This window comes from Benincasa hispida, chromosome 10 (genome assembly GCF_027475165.1).
Source record: "Benincasa hispida cultivar pf3 chromosome 10, pf3_genome.v1.1, whole genome shotgun sequence".
Lineage (NCBI taxonomy): Eukaryota > Viridiplantae > Streptophyta > Magnoliopsida > Cucurbitales > Cucurbitaceae > Benincasa > Benincasa hispida.
In genome coordinates, this window is record NC_143487.1 from 7,107,786 (window position 1) to 7,131,626 (window position 23,841).

Genomic DNA, 23,841 nt, shown 5'->3' on the forward strand with positions numbered 1-23,841 from the left:
TTAAGCTAATTAATTAAATAAATCTTATTTAATTAATTGGTATATAAAATTAAATAATCATATATTAAATCCAATTTAATATATAGTTAATTAACTAACATATAAACATCATATATTTATGTTCATACACCTCTCCAACATTAACGTTAATTAATTCTTTATGTATCTAATTCACATGAATTTAATATATGAATCTCATTTAAATATTACTCTTTTTCATAATTTGGATTATAAATCACATCTATAATTAACCGTACTATATATTAGTCACATTAATATAAAACTTCTGCAAGTGATTTGAACAATTCAAATCATTCCTCATTATTATCCTTTAAGGAGCTAACAAGGGGAACATATGAACCTACAGATTAGAAACTCCAATATATAAGATTAATTAATTAAACTCTTAATTAAATTAATTAATGTTCATTAACTACCGGCCACTCCACTAAAAACTGATGGCTGCACTTTTCGCACTATAAATATATTTTACATCCATAGTATAACCAATCAACAATGAGTCGACTCTTCACAAATTGCTCATAATTACAACAGGGTCAAATTTCCGTTTTATCCCTATAGTTACATTTAACTTCTTAAGTACCACAGATTTCTCTAATGAACAAATAGTTTTAGTCCAATTATAAACTGACACCTCTTGGGCCAGTGAGAGGCTAAGACCTCATTGTTCAAGTCCTAGAATCAGCTATTAAAGGAGCAATTTATCTACTTTCTCTAAGGTCGGGAATGAGTGAATTTTATCTTGTGTAGTTGTGTTCCTGGCTCCTTATTCGAAAAAATCCTTAAAATGGTAGGTTTATTGAGTTGGCTAACATAGTCACTCTCACTCATATAGATCAAATAATTGGCCTCATAGATAGGAGTTCACAACTCACTCAAGATTAAGGTCAAGTCACCTATGGTCATCCTAGTGAAATATAAGTCTCTTCTAGTAACGGTGTTATATTAGAGACTATTCATTTCGTGATCCGGTCTTATAAAAACTCTTTGTATAGAATACCCCTAGTCACATGTCTCCATATGAATGTTCAGAATCAAATCATTTGTAATACTTTCAAAAATTGTAACAACTACAAAGCGAGCCGTATTCGTAGTGTCACCAGGGTAAGGTACCCAACCTTATCCATCTACTATAGACCATTTAGGTTATTAATTAAACATGATCCACTTTTATGTCAACTACATACATTTTTTAAGTTACATAAAATAACCTTGGATCTTAATTTATTGGATTGAATTAATGCAGTTCAAATGTTAATAAAATACCTCTTATTTTATTAAATAATGATTTGTATTTATAAACTACAAGATACATGGGATTTAGGACACCAAATCCAACAAGAGAGATGTTCTTCTCCAGACTTCCTGAGTTTTTTCTTAAGATCATCTTCTCCACTAATCTCTCTGTGTTTTTCTCTCAAGAAAATTTAAAACCCTCCCTACTCCCAAAATTAACCTACATTAAAGCCCACAACTCTTAATGGATTCTCAACCCTAAGAATATCAATGACTCGCTTGTGGTGGTGTTCGACATTTGGGATTTCATTCGTGTGTTTGTGAACTCGGAGGAAGTTGTTCGAATTCTTTGTGACTCGGGAGGAATTGTGAAGAATTTGGTCTTTAAGGGTAAGTCCTCTTAATCCCTTCTTCTTTTCTATTTCTTCCGTGGACAACATGTTGCAACATGTTGTATAATTTAATATTAGATGTTTATCATGTAAATTTCATGTTTTCTCTATACTTTCTATTTAGTTTCAAATTGAAAGAAAATTGTGTCGCGTTCATGCGCTTTCGTTTGGGATTCAATTCTTTTGAAATTTGTCTTAAAATACAAGGATGCGGAGAAAGGGTTTGAAAATATAATGGATATCGATTTAAGATGTTATTTTTGGGCTTAAATGAATGATCAAACAAGTAACTTCATGCATAAATTGATGTTTTGGGTGAAAATAGGAATTGGAGTGGCTTACGAGCCGTATCTTGCACGTCAAAAGTTTGTGACTGGTTTATTTTACGAGATATTTTATTATTAGTTAAGTATTATGGGATTTCATGAAAACTATGGTTACGTATGGTTTTAGAAGAATTGATGTATGATTTCCAGAAAATATTTACGAAATTCATGATTTTATGTTCAAGATGGATTTAGAAAATTTATCTTGTGATTCTCCAAAATGATCATTAAGATTTTCAAGTAAAATCATGTTTTAGCAAAACTTTATGTTTTAAAAGTAATTAAAAAAATTTGTTTCATGTGAACTTATGGATTTATAAATTGTCGTTCAAAAGAAAGATTATATTTTAGAATGATTTACCAACTATGTGAAATCAAGATTTTTAGAAGTAACAAGCTTTATATTTTGTGTGAAGTGGTTTTCAAACCACTGATTGATGTATCCATGGTGTAACCATGATATACACGAGGTCTTTGGAACCCACTTCGATACACACATAGGCTTTGGACCGTGTGTTGGGATTTTTGGGAGTTGCTCTGTATGCACATATGACCATGTTTGCTTTGTTATTTATCTTGAGATTACTCAGTGGATAGTATGACCAAGTTTGCTTTGCTATGCATTTGGAGCTTGCTCGATATATAGTATAACCATGTTTATCTACTATATGCGAGTTCATCTGTATATAGTATGATCACATTCGAGTACAGGCTTGGTTATGATTTCTACAAGTTCAAGTTTACGTTTGGAAGAGATTGATTATGATTTTCTCTAGATAACTTTATCAAGATGTTGAGTTGTTCATGTTTTAGATTGATTTATAGAGCTTGAATTTCTATTTAGTGTGATTATAGTTTTCTCAAGTTATTGTCCTATCAAATGTCACCAATCACGGGACATTTTTAGCTTTTCAAAATGTTTTTTCCCATCAGGTTGCACTTGAATTTCAGTAGGGGTTAGCGAATAAGAAATTGCTACCTGACTCATCAGTTTGTTGTTACATGTAGCCAAACAAGAAGTTTTAATAAGATTATAATTGTGTAAATGTTTAAGTAATATATTTAATTCAAGTTAAGCTTCAAGTACAAGGCAAGTTTGATGGTAGGCTCCACTACACATTTGGGGTCTACGATCGCCAAATCTTATTTTAGGCTCAGGTAGGTAATCTGGGGCAGGGTGTTGACACTAATGCTACACTTTTATTGAATTTAACATTAATGTTTGATATACTACTGATATATCAATAATATACTTAAAATACTTTTTTAATGTTTACTAACATATTAATGATACGCCATTATTAAATTTTAAATGATTTTGCATGATTGTTAATTAACTACTGATATACTAATATAATACTCAGTATTGCATTTTTCAAATGAATGATGATATAATATTAATACACTAATGATATACTTGAAATATATTTTGAATTAGTATTAATATAAAATTGAAATACCAATTTTATACTTTAAGTGTATGGTTTTGAATTATATATTTCATATTTGTTAATCAACAATATCGTTGATATACTTTTCTTTCTCTGTAAGTATTTTATATCAATCAACGCATATACGAAAGATGAAGTATATACATTCTATAATTGATATACCAAATGAAATGTAATATTCATACTTATCATCAAAATCGTATCCAAATTTTAAAAAATATAACAAAATAATTGATATAATTTATATTGTTATTCTATTAAAATGAAATTAAAAAAATTAAAAAAAATAATAAAACTAATGCCATAGCCAAGAAATCAAACTAATGGAATGAAAAGATCTCCCTTTCAAAACTAAACCAAAAAACAACTTTTACAATGATACAAAAATAAAGTATATCAGTTTGACCGATATGTCAATATACAATATATAAGATATACTAGTTTATATGTAATTAAAGGTAAAATTAGAATAATAAAAAAACGAAGATCAGAATAGATTTTTTTTTCCGCTATATTTACAATTTAAAAAACTATTTCTTAATTTGTAAATACCCATATATATATATACACACATACAAAAATTCTCTTAGCAGTCGTTTGGTCTACTAAGTGGAGTTAAATACATTTAGAGTTAATATATTAGAATTAGTAAATTTGTATTTAGGATTTAGAGTTTTAAGATAGAGTTTCAGACATGAAAAATATAGGTAAAAAAGAAAGAAAAATTTATCGATAAATGTAAAAAATAGAGATAAAAGATAAAAATATAAAACTTACCATATACGTAAAAAAAGTGAAAAAAAAAAATGGATCGAGTTCCTCCGTAAATATAGATTATTATTGAAGTTTAATTACTTACGCTAAATTAAAAAATTGGTAGGGATCGAATTCCTCCATAAATATAGATTATTATTGAAGTTTAATTGCTTATGCTAAATTAAAAAGTTGGTAGGCCAACTTGGTTCCCATCAATCTTTTATTAATTATCATATCAGACCTTTATGTCTAATCAGCTATTAATTTGTTGTTTCCGTAATACATGGACCAACATCGATCTAGTGTCTAAGATATGTTTAATTGGTGGGGAAAGCAAAGTACAGAGTGTCACCGGGTTAATATGTTTATTTGTAGTCATTTAAAATATTTATTATAATTTTTGAATTTCATTACTTCTAAACGATTTGATTCTTTATTATTTTTTTAAATTTTAAATTAGGTTTTTAATGCTAATTAAAATAACAAAGGACAAATTGAATATCCAATAATGTTAGGTCGTAGATGAACAAGGGAAAAATGAAAAATTAAGATGATAAGATGTAAATAAACAATTTTTGTCCATAATACTTAATAGTTGAAAGGTTTTTTTGTTATAACAGTTTTCTATTTTTAGCTTTCTGTTTCCACTTTGTTGAATTGTAGTAAGAGTGTGTTGCTATTTTTTCTCCTTTATTTTCGTGGATGTAGTTTAGCTACTATTTAAGCTTAGCAGCATTATCAATAAAAGACAGTTTGTTGTGCATTTTTTTTTGTTCTCAACATTCTGGTATTAGAGCCGAGGTGGTTTTGATTTTTCAAAGCAGTAGTCTTTGAAACTTTGCAGCAAAATGACTACGGAAGGAAATAAGAATGAAGGAAGTTTTATATAGCCGAAAATTCCACGTTTCGATGGTCATTATGATCATTGGAGCATGTTGATGGAAAACTTCCTTTGATCCAAGGAATACTGGGAGTTGGTCGAACCTGGATATGTTGAACTAGCTAGCGAATTGTTGCAAACAGAAGCCTAGCGAAAGAAAATGATGAGATGAAGCTGAAAGACTTGAAAGTAAAGAATTATCTCTTTCAAGCCATTGATCGTACAGTTTTAGAAACCATTCTCAAGAAGAACACTTCTAAAGAAATATGGAATGCAATGAAGAAAAAGTTTGAAGGCAATGCAAGGGTCAAGAGGTCTCATCTACAAGCTCTTTGTAGAGACTTTGAAATTCTTGAGATGAAGTCTGGAGTGACAGAATACTTCTCCAGAGTCATGACGTGGCAAATAAGATGCGGATTTATGGAGAAGATATGCAAGATATGAAAGTGGTCGAAAAAATTCTACACTCTTTAACAGAAAAGTTTAACTATATCGTTTGTTCTATTGAAGAGTCAAAGGATATCGATACTCTCACTATTGATGAGTTGCAAAGTTCTTTGATAGTACATGAACAAAAGTTTCAGTGACGAAGCGGAGAGGAGCAAGCCTTGAAGGTGACGAATGATGAAGGAAGAGGTCGAGGTCGAGGTCGAGGCAGCTACAGATGAAGAGGAAGAGGAAGGGGTCGAGCAAATTTCAACAAAGCAAATGTGCAGTGTTACCGATGCCAAAAACTTGGGCATTACCAATATGAGTGTCTTGAAAATAAAGAAGCAAACTATGCCGAAATTGATGAAGAAGAAGAAATGCTTCTAATGTCCTATGAGGAATTGCATGGAGTCAAAAAAGAAGATACATGGTTTCTTGATTCCGGGTGTTCTAATCATATGTGTGGTGATCGATCCATGTTTAGTGATCTCAATGAAGATTTTTGACATTCAGTGAAGTTGGGAAACAACACTAAAATGGATGTGATGGGCAAAAGAAATGTGAAGTTGTTTCTGAATGGAGTTAATCATGTTGTTATTGAGGTATACTACTTTCCAGAATTGAGTAACAATCTCTTGAGCATAGGACAATTGCAAGAAAAAGGTTTGACTATTTTGATCAAGGGAGGGGAATGCAAAATATTTCATCCAAAGAAAGGCTTAATTATTCAAACAAAAATGAGCAACAACAGGATGTTTATTTTGCTAACCCAAACTTCTTCTCAAACACAAGTTGATCAGTGCCTTCAAACAAAAGCTAAAGCTGAAAGTTTATCTCATCTTTGGTATCGACGATATGGACATTTGAGTTACAAAGGTTTGAGAACTCTACAGTGCAAAAACATGGTATATGGGCTTCCTAAATTTAGTGCCTCAAATGCTACATGCACTGATTGTATCAAAGGGAAACAATATCGAGATCCCTTTCCAAAGAGGAGCACTTAGAGAGCAACACAAAAGCTGGAACTTATTTATGCAGATATTTGTGGCCCAATCACCCCTACATCTAATAGCAACAAAAGGTACATTCTGTTTATTGATGATTATAGTAGAAAAGCATGGGTATATTTTTTGGTAGAAAAGTCAGAATCTTTTAACTCTTTCAAATACTTTAAGTCCTTGGTTGAGAAAGAAGCTGAGTTGCCTATTAAGTGTTTACGCACCGATAGAGGAGGAGAATTTAATTCAGTTGAGTTCAATGATTTTTGCAAACAAAATGGGATCAAAAGGCAATTAACGACCATCTATACTCCATAACAGAACGGTGTAGCGGAAAGGAAAAAACAGAACGATAATGAACATGGTTCGTTCAATGCTATCGGAGAAAAATATACCCAAAACCTTTTGGCCGAAAGCAATAAATTGGACCATCTATGTCTTAAATAGATGTTCTACCTTGGTGGTCAAAGATATCACACCAGAGGAGGCTTGGAGTGGGATAAAACCCTCAGTAGATCATTTTCAGATTTTTGGATGTGTAGCACATGCACATGTTCCAGATGCAAAATGAACCAAATTAGACAATAAAAGCATTTCTTGTGTGTTATTGGGAGTTAGTGAGGAGTCAAAAGGTTAAAGACTATATGATCCGGTCGGTGGAAAGATTTTTGTGAGTAGAGATGTAATTTTTGAGGAAGAAAAACAATGGGATTGGGATGCAAAACCAATAGTAGTAGTACGCTTAGATTTGGGTGATGGTGATGATGCAGATGAGGAAGAAAATGTGAGTGAAAATGAACTTGATAGTGATAGAGAAGATGGAGTTAGGGAGAAGGATCACATTTTTTATGATGGTGGACAAAATGTGAGGAATTTAAGGGAATCTCGTGAGAGGCGTCTTCCTACATGGATGGATGATTATATTAGTGGAGAAGGTCTTTCAGAGGATGAAGCTCATATGGCACTAGGGATATCAACTGATCCATTGTATTTTGAAGATGCTATACAAGATGGAAATTGGAGGCTGGCCATGGACAATGAAATCAGATCCATTGAGAAGAACAAAATGTGGACACTTGTTGAACTACCAATTGGAGCTAAAAAGATTGGAGTAAAGTGGGTCTACAAAACCAAATACAATGAGCACAGAAAAATTGATAAGTACAAGGCTCGATTGGTTGCTAAAGGCTACTCTCAACAATATGGAGTAGACTACATAGAAGTTTTTGCACCAGTGGCAAGGATGGATACAGTAAGAATGATTATTGCTCTAGCTGCACAAAAGGATTGGAATATTTTTCAACTTGATGTTAAGTCAGCTTTTCTCCATGGTGAGTTAACTGAAGATGTTTATGTAGAGCAACCAAAAGGGTATCAAAAGAAGGGTAATGAGCACTTAGTTTACAAATTGCACAAAGCTTTATATGGATTAAAACAAGCTCTACGTGCTTGGTTTAGTCGGATTGAAACACATTTCATCAATGAAGGATTTCAAAGGTGCGATAGTGAACAAACATTATTCACCAAGAGAAGTTTGGAAGGAAAAATTATCATTGTAAGTGTGTATGTTGATGATTTAATTTTACTGGTGATGATGAAACTATGATGATTGATTTTAAAAATTCCATGTTGCGTGAATTTGATATGACCGATTTGGAAAAAAATGCAATTCTTTCTTGGGATTGAGGTGTTACAACAGTCTTCTGGATTTTTTATATGTCAAAGAAAATATGCATTGGAGGTTTTGAAAAGGTTTGACATGCTGGAAAGTAATTCTGTGAACAGCCCAATTGTTCCTGGTTCCAAATTGAGTAAAGCTGGAAATGGGGTCCCTGTTGATGATACATATTACAAACAATTGGTGGGAAGTTTAATGTATCTTACTGCCACAAGACCCGATATGATGTTTGCTACTTGCCTTATAAGTAGGTACATGTAAAACCAATGGAAGATCATCTTCAAGCAGCTAAAAGAATACTTCGGTACTTAAAAGGGACTGTGAACTATGGAATTCATTACATAAAAGGAGGAAATGCTGGATTGTTGGCATATACAGATAGTGACTATGCTGGAGATTTGGAAGATCGAAAAAGTATATCTGGGTATGTATTTTTAATGAGTTCAGGTGCTGTTTCGTGGTGTTAAAAAAAACAACCTATTGTGACATTATCAACTACAGAAGCTGAGTTTGTAGCTGCTGCAATTTGTGCTTGTCAAGGAGTTTGGGTGGGGAAAATTTTGAAGGAGTTGGGCCATCCAGATGAAAGTTGCATTACCATATTGTGTGACAATAGTCAAGCTGTCAAAAAATCCTGTTATGCACGGTCGAAGCAAGCATATTGATGTGAGGTTTCATTTTCTAAGAAATCTTACAAAAGATGGTGTAGCTGAATTGGTTCATTGTGGAAGCCAAGATCAAGTGGCAGACATTATGACCAAACCCTTAAAGTTAGAAGTTTTTCAGAAGCTTCGAAGGTTGCTAGGAGTGTGAATTTTCAGAGGAAAACTAATTGCTTCTGAGCATTTAGTTTAAGGGAGGGAATGAAAGGTTTTTTTTGTTATAACAGTTTTCTATTTTTAGCTTTCTGTTTCCACTTTGCTGAATTGTAGTAAGAGTGGGTTGCTATTTTTTCTCCTTTATTTTCGTGGATGTAGTTTAGCTACTATTTAAGTTTAGCAGAATTATCAATAAAAGACAGTTTGTTGTGCAATTTTTTTTTTTTTTTTTTTTTTTTTTTTTTTTTTTTTTTTTTTTTTTTTTTTTTTTTTTTTTGTTCTCAACAATAGTTAGGTTTGTGAATATAAATGTGTTTAAAATTATTATTGAAACAAATGGTAGATTTGAGAGATATTTTTTTATAATTTAGTTATTGTTTTTTAAAAAGAGAATTTAGTTTTTATTTATGAAACTACATTACTTGCGTTCCTTATAAAAACAAGCAGTTATTATCAATGGTACAATGACTACAAACAGTGAAAGAAAAAGCCTGTTGGAATGGGTTGTCACGTGAAAAAAACAGTGAATTATTGTGGATAGTAAAACAGAATAAAGATAAAATATATTAAAAAGTGGGAAAAAAACTAAATACAAAATGGAGAACATCTGTCCGAGAAAGGATCAAACGAAAAAAAGTTCTTTTGACCCCTCAATCACAAAAGAGACACTACAAAAAATATCACGAGAAAGTTAGACCTCCCCTGTCGCAAGGACATGAACAACTTTATTGAAAGTCCTATTACGTAAGAAAAAAAAAACTTAGAACATTCATTTGAGGAGTAAGAAAAAAATATCCTCAGTAATATGAGACGTCTTTGATAAATCCACACTATTCTTGTTTAGGATATTGATAGTCTCCAAAGATTCCATCTTGACCTCCAAAAGGGGTAAGTACTACTCTAAAAATTTGTGGTAGATATTTCTGAGACCCTCTAAAATCCCCAAAGAACACCACTTTAAAATCCACCCCAATAGGAGACACTTGAGAGTCTCAGATAATCCACCCAAGGTCATCTCTACCCTTCGAATCACTCTAGGATGTATATACTAATTTTATTTCCACCTGTCAATTTTTGAATGATTTAAGGTAGCATCTCTAATCTTATTGATTTTCCAATTAAATATTAAGAACAGCCCTAATATCTATATCTAAAATTAACTTAATTTCTATTTGTTGGACTTTTTTTTGTACAAATTTTGAAACGTAACCTTAAAAGTTGTTATACAGTTAAATTTCCCTTCTTTTAAATGGAAACACTGCAAGGAACCCCTCTTGCTGTTACACCAGGCTCTGAATACGGCTTCAAAAGTTCATAAGGTCCAATCCCAGCTCCATGTCTGTTTTTTAATTTAGGATCGACATTCCTTTCATCAATAATCTCTTCCAATTTTTGCAATTTTGCTCTAAACTTATGAAATGCTTCTTTTATAACACCATCATCCGCCCATGCTTCTTTCAAATCCTCTCCCAAATACTCCTCATCTGGAGAATGACTCGACAATATCTTCAAAATGGACAAAAATATTGTTGCTTGAAAATGTGTAGGAAAGGTCTCTAAAAACACATTTTCTGGATTTTCAAGAAAGCACTTCCAAAGCTTTGAGTTAGGTTGTTCTGTAGGGATGTTGAGTCTAGTAAGGCTGGGTCGACATGGATAATAACTAGCTGCAAAAGGATATTGTCCAAAGTTAACGGCAGCGTGGTGTCCTGAAGTAACCCACATGATGGTTGTGACAATGTCAATGAGGTCTTTAGGAGTGTCGAGGATTGGCCACCATGGTTCATCTTTTTTATCTGCATGGCCTACAGTTCGAATTTCTGTCCACCATGCTTGAAGTTCATCATCTGAATTCACAACACTTGCATTTGGATAGTAATGATTTACATATTCTGTTGCCCAGTCTTTGATGGCATCCCAAAGGATTAGCCCATCATTGGCAAAAGGGTAGTCTTCAATACTCAACTTTAGACCGTGAGCTGCATTTGGATCTTCAACTGCCAATCCCCTTTCAAACAATGACACGAGCAAATAAAGAAAAATACTTAAGCGAAGGTGTATCTTAGATTACATTTATCTTTGTACATCTCATCAAATTATCTAATCATAGTTTATCACATGACAAATTTTTCTTACATATTTCTTAAGATATTTTAATTCTTTTCTAAGTGTGAGATGTACCCAAGTATTGATCAACAAATAAATAGTCAATATGGATTTCGACTTTATATGCTACATGTTTATAGTCCAAATAAATTTGGCCGTAAAGTAAATTCAATAGTCCAAAATTGACCTTGAGATATGTGAAAGATCTATTAATCACAAATTTATATTGGACAAATCGTAAGATCCATTGGCCACTAAATTTTCATTGCCTCCAAGAAATGTGGTTGAAGTACATATTTAATAGATAATATTATTTATCTTGCCATTTTTACTACTACATTTAGAATATGATCAATAAGCCATACTTAGACTTCGTTTGATAATAATTTAATCTTTTTTTTATTATTTGAAATTTATATTTGTTTTCTCTTAACTCTTTTACCATGTTTCGACATATTTAAAAAAAAAAAAAATCTAATTCTTAGTCAAAAATTTAAAAAAATTGTTAATTTAGTCCTCAAAACTTTGTTTTTTTAAAATCATGGGTAGAGACTGAATAAAATAACAAAGAAATATTGAGTCTCGAGTATTGATGATACTAAAAATATGTCAAACTAGTTGGATCCCTAGAACCGTAAATATATTTCTAAAAAAAATATATAAGTAGAAAGTCGAAACATTGGTAATAAAGGAGCTCTTAATATTTTTTTTTTTCAAAAAGTCATTTTCATCTAAACATTTTTAATGAAAACTCTTGAAAATATAAACACTCACGTGTTTTTAGCCACTATTTCTCAAAATTATTTTCAAGTTTGTTTGGTTTGTTATATATATTAAAAATGTTTTTATTAATGTCAAATTACTTTATACAATTTTGTCGGTGGTGGCCAATGATGATGGTTGGCCAGAGTTGGCTGACAAAAGCAATACCCGAAGATGGTCGATTAAGGATGATGGTAGCCACAACAACATAGTCGAAGTGAAGTAGATGACTTTTAAAGGCATTTTGGTAATTTTAAGAATTATACAAATTAGGAAAATATTAAGCATTAAACATTCGAAAATCATCTTTATAAAAGTTGACTTGAAGTGTTTATCCTAAACTAACTTATTTCATATTCTAATTTTTTCAATAGCTATTTTAAAGTGATTGGCAAAACACTTCTATGTTTTTTTTTAAAAAAATGTCTTATTTTCAATATTAAACACTTGAAAATTTATACTAAACATACCTTAAGTTTATTCCTTATATGATTTTTTTTTTATTATTTATAATATTCTTAGAAATATTATAATGTCGATTCATTGATACTTCCATAGAATTAAGGCATCAGAATCTCTATCAACTTCGACATTAAAGATAATATTACCTGTGAATTAAGTCAGCAGGCAAAGCTTCTAAGTTGAATTGCCATTGTTTGTCATAGGCCATGGAACTAATTTCCATAGAATATTTTCCTGTCGAGAAGATGTTCTCAATCAGCCCTTCTGCATTGATAAGGGATTCCCGAGCAGCTGCATTGATGGCCATGGTGTTACGAAAATGGGGATGCAAAAGTCTATAAATTGGATGCATTGCACTTAGTTGTCTATGTGTAGCGATAATGTAAGGTTCCACACAACAATGAGTTCTCAGCCTGTTAAAAATAACCAAAGAAAAAATTATCAATAATTTAATAAGAAAAATACTTAGATGTTGGCTGAAAAAATTGTCATGTGACAAATTTTTTGTTTAAAAAAAATGTTTTCTTTTTCTGTTTTTTGTTTATAAATGAATGAGAAGTATGGATTAGATGTTGCCTAAGCTACAACAAATTATTAACAATGTTAACATACCAATGGCTAACAAGTTGGTGATAACCAGAATCATGGGCAAGAACATGAGCTTTCGCAATCCTCCAAAGCCAGAGGCCATAGGCATCCCAACATGGTGTAAAAACTTGTTTCCATTGTGGCTTGTCATCAATGGGTGGTCTACTCAGCTCAATAGCTAATGGCCTTAAAGTGCTATCCGGGTTTAAGAAAAATAATGTTCTTGATCCGTATAACGTTTTCCCTTTCAACTTTCTTACTTTTGCTACATATGGTAGGAACACATCGTGATAATCTAGTATAAATAACTTCTTCCCTTTCACTGCCTGCATCCTCACAAGTACACACATTTTATATATTAATCAAAATTTTACACATAACATAAACAAACAATATTAATTACTACAATTGTCGTCAACCCAAATGTTGAATATTATACCTCATCTAGACTCATAAATCCTTTTATTTGTTGCTCAACTATTTCATCGCTGATTGCTGATTCAGGAGAACCATAAATAGAAGGCTCAAGCGTACTCTTCAATGGCCATTCCTGGGTAGAATTTCTTTGCTTAATTAGTTGAGATAATTGACTAAAATATCCAAATCCCAACTCCAAAATGATTTTTACCCCATTTTTTAAAATTCAGAATTTTGACCCTTTCTAACATCATCATCAAACAACCTTACAAAATTACCCTTAAGTTTTTCCTTTTCTTCTTCTTTACTATTTCTTTCCTTTTCTTCCCCACCCCCCCCCCCCCCCATCCACCGGGAGAGTTTATAAATAAATAAAGATCTTCTCTATCGCTTTCCATCCAATGAAACCACGTTTTTCTTTCCTTTTCTTCTTCCTCTTCTACTAGGCACAATTCCACATGTTTCTTCTTTTTCTCTCTCTTTTCCATTTTGTCGTAGAGTGAGACCCATTGAGGAGAGCAAAACTTCATAGTGAGAGAATGAGAGAGAACAATAGGGAGGAGAATGATTTGTGAGTGAGGAAAGAGCAAGAGAGTGACAGTGAGATGACATTTTTTGTGTGCGCAAGTTCGTTTTGATAATTTCACTCGAATTTGCCTTTCTCTTCTAAAATTTTGGTCATCCTACAAAAGTTCTAAAATAATGTCCCTTTAGGCTCATCATTATTATTACTATTTTGTTTTTTAATTAAATACCTGTTTGAATTTTATGGACTACGACACAATATTAGATATATAAATATGAAGTTTAATATCAAAATTAATTGACCATAATTAAAAAAAAAAAAAAAAAAAAAAAAACTCATAGATATCTTATAAACCTTGTGAGACTTCCCATATTTCCTGAAAAGATGTGTTATGGGAAAATTTAATTTAATCCGATAGTTATATAGATGGGTAAAGTGTCATACCGTGACGAGCCTTATACTATAAGGATTGAGACCTGCAAGGGTTTGTCTAGCAAATTCCTCATCTCTAAACCAAAAGAATTTGTCCCCTGAAGAAATTAACTTCCATCTCAATATTAATAACTAAATAAAAGATAATTAAACCCATAAAAAATTGATATAATCAGAGACTAATTATAACGTTGTTACCATAGGATGCTTGAGAAGGATGTAAGAGTAGGAAATGCATGGCCTTATCAGCAACAATTTCCCCAAGTCTTGGAAGAAGAGAAAGATGGTTTGTTGTAGAGAGAAGAGGGGAATTTTGGTCTGTGAATATGTTCTCCAAAGCCGGTAAGAATCCATGTAACATTGAGTAAAGTTTCTTTGTTAATAGGTTTCCATGTTTTGGTATGAAGAATGCTTCGTCTCGAGGCACATAAAACTCCATACTTTTCACTTCCAATAATGGATCTACAATATTAATTATTTTCCCAAATTAACAAAAGGTGTTTTTTTTTTACCTTGTTAAATTAATACATATGAAGAACAAAAATGAAAAAAAAAAAAAAAACCTGTTGGAGTACGAGGACGTGCAGTCATACATCGTCGAGGATAAGGATATTGTTTACCACCAAGAATTGGTCTTTTAATATGATGGCCTTTGCCAGGATCACCAAGATCATTGTAGACATCATAATCATATGTCCTATGGTGTTTCTCTCGCTTTCTGTAACCATTGCCTTGCAAATTCCTAAGCTCTTCTCGCCTATATCTCTTTAGTCCATCCGGTGTATTTGATGGCAAGTATGTCTGACATTTCATTAACCATTTCTTTTAATGTAATTTTCATATATTTAAAAGTGATTTTCAACTATTATGTATGTGAACCCACCATTATAATTTTTTATTTAAAAAAATGATTAATATTACAAGTGAGACAAATTTTACTATAAATCAAAAAAGAAAGTGAGCCAAATTTTGCAAGGCAAGTCCTTGCCAATCACCCTACTAAAAATACATTTCAACTTACTGTTGAAAAAGACAACTTATTTTTCTAAAATCAATTTCAACTTTATTGTTTGATGATGTGAAAGTCACATTTGAACCTACTAACCTACTCTAGTCACTTTCAAACCTACCCTCTTACTCTTCTTAAAGTTTCAATTTCATTCATTATCATTTATTTTCAATAAAAATCCAAAAAAAACCAAAGATTCTCAGAGATGATGTATAAGGCATCTCAACTAGGTTGACACCTCCATAGCACCCTCATCGTATACCAAATCTAAAAATGATTTTTTTTAACAATATACTAAAGAAATAGTAGATAGCACTATCATCATACTCTAAATCCAAAAATGAAGTATTCAATCAAGAGGAGAGCACAATATACCATTTTTTTTTTTGAGACTCTGACATTCTGGTTTAATAATATATAATATATATCTAAACAAGTTAGAACTATGTTTAGGTTGAGAAACTAAAATCTAAACTTCTTCAAAAAAAGTTAAAAAATTGAAAATAGTAGTAGCTATACAAATGAAAATTTAGTCGAACAAGATTGTATCTAGTTCATGTGTTTTCCTCCTCTTTATCACAAAAAATAAAAAAAAATAAATAAATAAAAATTGTCACATGATAGAGTGCAGCTCCTGTCATCTTGGGGTGTAGCTAAGTTTTTTCCAATTTAATTTAGAGAAGATTAGAGATGATAGATATGAAGTGAGAGCATGGGAAAGAAGAAGAGTATGTGTTTTAAATGGAGATGTGACCTTAGTGGTGAAGAAGATTCTTCTATCTTTGCTCTGAAGCCAAGAATTGCATGGGAAGTGAAGAGGGGCAGTACTGGGAATGCCATAGATAACAATATTCTTGAGCAACATCTCTTTGTTATGCTCATTCACAACCAAAACTGCTCCAATTGCACCAAAATCTGCTGGAATTACCAACTTTGTCTCATATATAATTACCTCATCATCTTCTCTTTTCACTTTCTCAGCACAAGCTTTTATTGTTCCCTTCTCCAATCCTGTTGCTGAATAATACAAATTTTATTCATTAAAACACGACACAATTGTGTTTATTCAACACATTAACATTAAATTTACTTTGAGTTAAGTCCACATTTTTGGTGTTATCGTAATAAGATTCCATTGATAGATCAACGATAACAGGTCATAATCAAAAACATCATTGAATTTATTTTGATTGCATTTATTTAGAATCATGGATTTATTGCATTTATTGTTACCATTATTGTTAAGGGTCAAGCAGAAATGATAACAGTAAATGTGACAAATTCATATTTTCCATATTGAAATAGTAATACTAATAGTAACGAAATTTCAAAACGCAATCGGATTGCTCATTCTCTAGATTTTAGTACGTGTACAAAAGATAAGTAAACAATATCAAACGTAATCAGATGGAGCTAATTCATTTTTCAAATTACCATTGATTTATTACATTTCACCTCGAGTAAATGTGACCAAAACTCAAAACCAACGCATTAAAGTGATAGATTTAACAAGAGCGTAGCTCAATTGGCATAGTGTTCATACTATCAACCTCGTGGTTTGAGGTTCGATTCCCCACCCCACACTTTAATTATAATAGGACAATACCTCTTAAAAAAAAAAAGTTGGTATGAAAATGTATAGAATTAAGGCAATAATTGAAGTAACGTACTTGGATCCATCTCAACGCTATGAAACTCCAAAGCAAGCCTTCGTTTGAACCCAAAATTTGGAAAGAATCCATCGATTGGTCGTTTGATTGTAACGACAACTTTGACAGAAATGGGCTTATGGATGGAAGCCATTGTGAAGGGTTTAATAGCATTAAGATTGTTGAAACGAAGGTGAGAAGTAATATTTGGTTTGAGGCCTTGTCGTAGAGATTCCAACACTTCCACATTACTACCAACAACTGGTTTTTTATACGCAAACAACGCTTGGTTGGACCTATAATGTATAGGAGAGTTTAGCATTTTATTTGTAGGGAAGATTGAGTTTCATGAAAGAAAGAGAATTGGATGAAGTTTAGCCAATGATGTTAGATATATATAAATATATTGAGAACCAAGTTTATCAATACCTAGATGAAACCTCGTCCACCCAATGGCTATATTTTTAAAAACACGCTTTTCGTTTTTAATTGTCACAACTCCATATTTTTCTCAATTCTTAGGATTTCTGTACGGAGGTTGTTCAATTTAGACTAAAAATAACATATATTAAATGCATCTGCCTACATGTTTTACTGTGGTCCAGTTTCTTTGGCTCTATTTCAAACTCTTTCACGGCTAGGTTTGAATGGGGGCATGTGTATCAAATATTTGGGTTTCAAATAAAAACTAAATAGTTACTTAACTTGATGTAAGAAAATAATTAAGGGGTAATTGTGTAATTGTTTTAAATGGTAAAACTGTTGAAAATATTTTCAAGTATAGCAAAATGTCATTTCTATCAATGATAGAGCATGATAGACTTCCATCACTGGTGGTCTATCACTGATAGATAGTGACATTTTGCTATATTTGTTCATTTATTTAAAAACAACCTAATAATTAATGTAGAAAATATTAGTTATATTATATTTTTATTGTTCATTTCTCACCTATAAAACCTCCATTTTTATGGAGAGTATTAGAAAACTTATGCTAGATGCATTTTAAAATAACTTGGATAATAATATGTTGGGTTTTAGAAAAGTAAAATATTATAAAACAAACAAAATTATTAAATGTTTGTTTGAAATTACGTGATAAAATTTAGAATGGTTTGCATTATTTGCCTTAGATTTAGGATTTTTTTATATGATTTTATGAGATTTGATGTGTTTACCAGTGGTATTTAGGTTTTATGTTCAAGAATTGAATTATACTCAAAATGAGCTAAAATGGATCGAATTATGCCTAAAGAAGTCAAAACTGAGCAATGGATCGAAGAAAGTGAAGAAAAGATGACAATTGTTAAAGTTCAAAAGGCAATGCAACGTAACATAGAGTGTTGCAATGTTGCCCCTTCACGTTAGAGACCTGAGAGCATTGTTTCAGGGAGCATTTTCATGCTTCACTCGAGTTTTGCTACGCTGGGCTAGCGTTGCAACGTTGCTATCAAGCATAGCATTATGCTGGGGAAACAAGCAGACCAATGTTGCAACGCTGCTTTCGAGCGTTGCAATGCCAGCTTTTCTAAAATAAAAAATTTATGCATTTTTGGAAAGATCTTGTGCTCTAAGTTTCCTTCCTCTATATATTTGAATGCTCTTCAACATTTGGAGGATGTGAAGAGCGTGAAAGATGAGGGAGGATGAAAAGTCTGACCTAATTTGAGATTTAAAGAGAGAGTTTATGCTAAAAAATTAGAGAATTGGAGGGATATTTTGAAGGTCATTCGAGTTCCCGAGGTGATGATCTAGGTGAGCATCGAGGATTTGAGAGATCAAAGAAGTCTTCGAGAGGATTCTTCTTTGGTTTCCTTTTCTTTCTCTAAATCTATGCTTGAATTGATGTATGAAAATATGTTTGTGCAAGTTATGAGTGGCTAAACTTGTTTGTTTTAGGGTATTGATGAAGTTGTTATGAATTTAGATTAAGTTTAGTTCTTTTCATGGATTTTGTTGAACTCATTGCTTTTTAATGATATTGTGTTTCAATCTCATTGATTGGCCATCAGTAATTGTTAGGTTGAACGTTTTATTGAGAGATTGAATGCTTGACCGGATCTATATCATTAAATCATTATTAATCTTTCATGCAAATAGTTAGGTTAATAGTGAAAGTTGTTGAAGACAATTTCTAATGCCTTGTTTTTTAATTTGATTCCAAGAAATTTAGTTATCAATGAAGTTGCATGAGAATAGATTATTTTTTAAAGGAAATAATCTTGAATTAAGTTTCTAGACTTAGGCATAATGTTTATACATGATTCCATGAATTGACTAAATAGATCTAATGAAGTAATTAACGGATTCAATACCTTAGAACACTTTTATTCTTAGATTTCTAAAACATTTTTATTGCTTTATGAAATCACAAACTCAACTCGATTTCGATTTCTTAACTAAAATTGGCACAATTCTAAGATAGTTAAACACTAATTGTTAATTAATCCATAAAGACGATACTCGGCCTCTAAAATCGTTTTATTATATTATAACTTGACCATGTATACTTACATGCAACACGAAATCACCACATCAAGTTTGTAGGACCATATGTTAGGCACAGTTTTATATTTGGAGATAAAGCATTGTATATTTAGATTGATAATTGATGTATACTCTATTCATAGTTGATATGTACCATTTTCTTTAAGATGGTGAGACATTTGAAAATAATTGAACTTTAGGCATCCCTGGAAAGAAGTTCGGCTCAAGAATCCCTAAAAAGAAGTTAGGCTTGAAATACCTAACTCAAATGAATGAAGATGATATGCCCAATCTAATTCAAATGATGTAACATTGATTTCATCTGCTTTTAAGGGTTTGTTTGTTTCATAAATATTATCATCGGATTTGAGACAAATATCTAATATTCTCGTTTGTTTTAGAGAATTTCACTTTTTAAAATTCAGATATTATTATTAAAGAAAATTTGAAATCCATCTGACATGAAGTTTCTTAATATCCTCATTACTTGCGGGATTTTTATTGAAAAATTAGAACAAATACTCTACCTTAAATATCTACTGTTGAGATATGTCTAGTTGGTTGAGTATATTGCAAATATGCCTTATCATTTTTTGGTAGGAGGGAAAAGCATTTTTAGGAAGTTGGAGATTTTTTTGTTACAAATGAATATATGTTTCATATTTTTTCACTTTTCATCGTTTTCTTATATATTTTAATTGTATCTAATGTTTTTTAGTTCTAGAATAACAATAAGATTCTAAATTTTGCAAGTATCACATAAATTTACTTTAATAATTTTTAAATCTAAAAATTATCTTCTATAATTTAGCTGCTTTTAACGAATTTTAATCATGATATAGCATTTAATGATTTTTAAATCTAAAAGTTGTTTTCTATATTTAAATTGCATTGCACAATTTTTTCAATATTTTTCATTTTAGTTTTCCAACCTTCAACAACCCTAAAACATTGATGGGAGTCACAAATTTAAATATAAAACATTTCTTCTTGAAATTGTTGTTTAAACGAGAAAAAAATTTTCATTTTCAAACCCAATTTCCAGAATTCAAAGTTTAAAACTTGATAAACTACACCCCCTCAATCAAACTATCACGAAGATGAACATATACTTTCATTCTATGATTCCAGTTGAAGATGAAGATAAAAATAAAGATAGACTCCAAACAAGATGTAGACTGAGAAGAATACGTAGACTAAAGATCATCAAAGGAAATAGTTGAAGGAGACATAAAGGCACACAAAGATGAACCAGAAGAAGACATCTCATGCTTTTTTTCAATGTATTTGTCTTAGACAATGGAAGATTTTAAAAATTCTTCATTTAATGGTTACTGGTAATTATTTATATTTAATGGTTACAAGCAATTATGCAAATGTTAGTTTTTGTTATTTTGACGTTTAGGGTTCCAACTCTCTACAATATTTTTTCTAAATGTAAATGTCTAACATTCTGGGGGTTGGAGATTAAGGTATAAACTCATATGTACATTACATGGATCCTTAGGTGTACTTAGTTATATGTGTATTTAACATTCCATGGACTAGGAGGTTAGAGTATAAATACTTCATTATATGGTATCTTTAGTGATGTACTTAGTTATAGGAGCTCACTTGAACAACCTTATGTTCTTATTTCCACTTTTATCCACCATTTCATTTAAAAATTCGGGTCTATTTATTTACTACGTGTTTTTTGATTGCTTATATACCATGTAGATAATTATATTTACAACATTTTTCTCCTAAAATATAAAGTGTACAAAAGAGATTTATGTGTAAAATAGATTTCTTTTCAATAACTAACAGTTAAGGGTTTTGTGTTTTATGAAGTTATACAAGATAGTTTCATCAAACTTTCATCCAAACTTATCATAATTTTAAGTTATTCAATACCTTCCTACATGTTCGATACATTTTATGTTAGTTAGGGTTCTTATATAGACACCAAAACACCAATTTGTGACATTATTCAGTTTTCTTACATGTACTTTTTTGTATATACGTGACTATGATATTATGGATACATTGTGAAAGTTAGAAATTTCGTATTTTTTATTTTTTTTTAACGTAGTGATTATTTTATATTTGGTTATAGTTTATTTAGTAAGTATCCTTAATTTTAGGGATTGAGTTGGTTAAATGTTATTTAAAAACCAAAATCTCGAGGGAAGGGTAAATTTATCTTATGAAAACTAACAATTTCTCCTAAAATATAGGTTTAAGTATTTTTACAATAATTCTCTGTTTCGAGTACTTTTGGAATGCAACTATCTAAAACTAGTTATTTTTGTACTCCCCATTTTTATACTTCAGAATGGGATCGGATTAATTAATAAATTAATATAAATTAATCATTACTATTAATTTTAATTAATTATTAAATATAAATAAAGTATTTAGATTTAATAAATTCCAAAAAAATACATTTACCATAAAATATTATGTTATCTCAACTATTTAATATAAATTTTTATTATAAATTACTGAAATTCTAATTAATTTTAAATGTATTCATATTACTTAAATAAAATAATTGAAATAATATTTGATTAAAAAAATCATTTGTTGATATTTAAGCATCAATATAAAAGTAAATTAAATAATTAAATTTCAATTATGACTATTGTTCTCTTATATTTGATTAAGTAATTATTTTGTTTTGATTTATATGTACAAGATTGGTACATCAACACATTCATTTGACTTTCAGACATTAGTTATCCTACATATCCAACACAGACATCAATTATCATAGATATTTAAATCTAGACATTTAATATCTATACCCATGAAACAATATCTTATAAAAATGATGAGATTGCCCTTTGTTAAAATAAATTTTTTTTTTTTTTTTTGTGTTCCCTATGCTTGGGTCGGATTTCAACTTTTGACCAAATATGCATTGGAGTTTCTTAGGCTATGATATCATATTAGATAAACATGAGCCTCTATCTCAAATAAACCAAATAGAAATTAGAAGAGTTAAATTCATATATTTTATTAAGATTTTGAATTCTCTTCATCTTTTTAATATAAGTTCCTAAAAAAGAAATAGTTAAAATCAGTTTTACAATGTTTAAAATAATCATTATGATAAACATATTGAATCATTCAAAATCAAATTTGGTGATATGAAATTGAATTTAAGGTGGTATAATAAAACATTGGAATAATAAATGACAAATTTTGAAAACGACAACCAAAATATGGTAGTAGTCCTGTATTTGAATCAAACATTATTTAAAACAATCGAGCCTTCAAATTTATACAAATGTTAAAATTGAACCCTTAAAGTTACATAGCAATAGAATTTGTATTCATCCTATAAATTTGAGAGTTCAATTTTTATAATTTGGAGATCAAATTTTTACAACTATTATAAGTTTAAGAAGGTGTTTGGGTTCAATTTTAACAATTGTATGTAAATTTGAAGGGTCAACTTTTATAATTAAAAGTTTGAAAGGATATAATTATAACTACCAACATACTTAAAAGATGGTTTTTACCATTTGGTCGACAAAAATACTAACAAGTACGTATCTTTTATATATCAAATCAGTATGACAATTTTATTATATTTCTTTCTTTCTAAAAACAAATAATTTATACTCCGATATATCAATTAAATTCTCGAACTAATAAATTGTATTAATTCAAAATCCAAAATTTGTGAATCAATATCCACCATTTATATTATTTATAATTATTTTCACTTGATTTATTTAAAATCAACTAAAAAAAGCTAAATAAATTTACTGTTCTCCAAAATGGAGGTACTTGAAAATTTTCCAGAAAAAAAAAATGGTCGTATCAATAACTTTTTAAAAATAAATTCATAAGCCTGTAACATAACTTCTTAAAAATCAAAATCTCCACAAAGTTAAACATTTCAAGCATGCGGTTTAGGTTCATGATTAGTTAACGTCAATGAAGGGCTTGTGCAAAACCAAATTTTCTAAAACATTTTTTTATAAAAAAAGAAAAGGTTGTTTTTACATAAAAAAAAATCGAGTAACTAATTTAAAAACGTAGCAAAATTCTACATAGACAGTGAGATTTTGTTATATTTAAAAATATTTTCAGTAGTTTTGCCATTTAAAACAATAACCTAAAAGAAGGTGTACCAAGTATGCAAAGAATTTCAAAAAATGTCACACCGGAGAATTTTATGATACTCTTCATAAATAAAAAAAAAAAATCTAAAGAAAATACTTCATAGTAACATTTAATAACTGCCTTATCCATTAAATTATTTTAAAAACATTATGAAAGTATGAGGTATCCAAAGTGCCACTAGAATAAGACATTGAACCAACTAATCTATATAGTATAGGCTATTTAGGTTATTTTTTTGAACATGATCCACTCGTATGTCAACTACATACTATTCAAGATTATACTACTAACATTGAATT

At 30.5% G+C, this 23,841-nt stretch overlaps 1 protein-coding gene across 1 annotated transcript; it reads right to left on the reverse strand.

The window, feature by feature from the left end:
* Window positions 1-10,056: 10,056 nt before the first annotated feature.
* On the reverse strand, window positions 10,057-17,305 carry LOC120087904 (linoleate 13S-lipoxygenase 2-1, chloroplastic-like). The gene is made up of 9 exons (XM_039044913.2): window positions 16,958-17,305; window positions 16,042-16,304; window positions 14,842-15,079; window positions 14,477-14,740; window positions 14,291-14,376; window positions 13,343-13,453; window positions 12,928-13,229; window positions 12,462-12,728; window positions 10,057-10,993 (listed from the first exon to the last, which is right to left on the reverse strand). The coding sequence occupies exons 1-9, from the start codon at window positions 17,256-17,258 to the stop codon at window positions 10,231-10,233; spliced, it is 2,595 nt and encodes an 864-aa protein (XP_038900841.1). The 5' UTR covers window positions 17,259-17,305; the 3' UTR covers window positions 10,057-10,230.
* Between the last annotated feature and the right edge of the window lie 6,536 nt (window positions 17,306-23,841).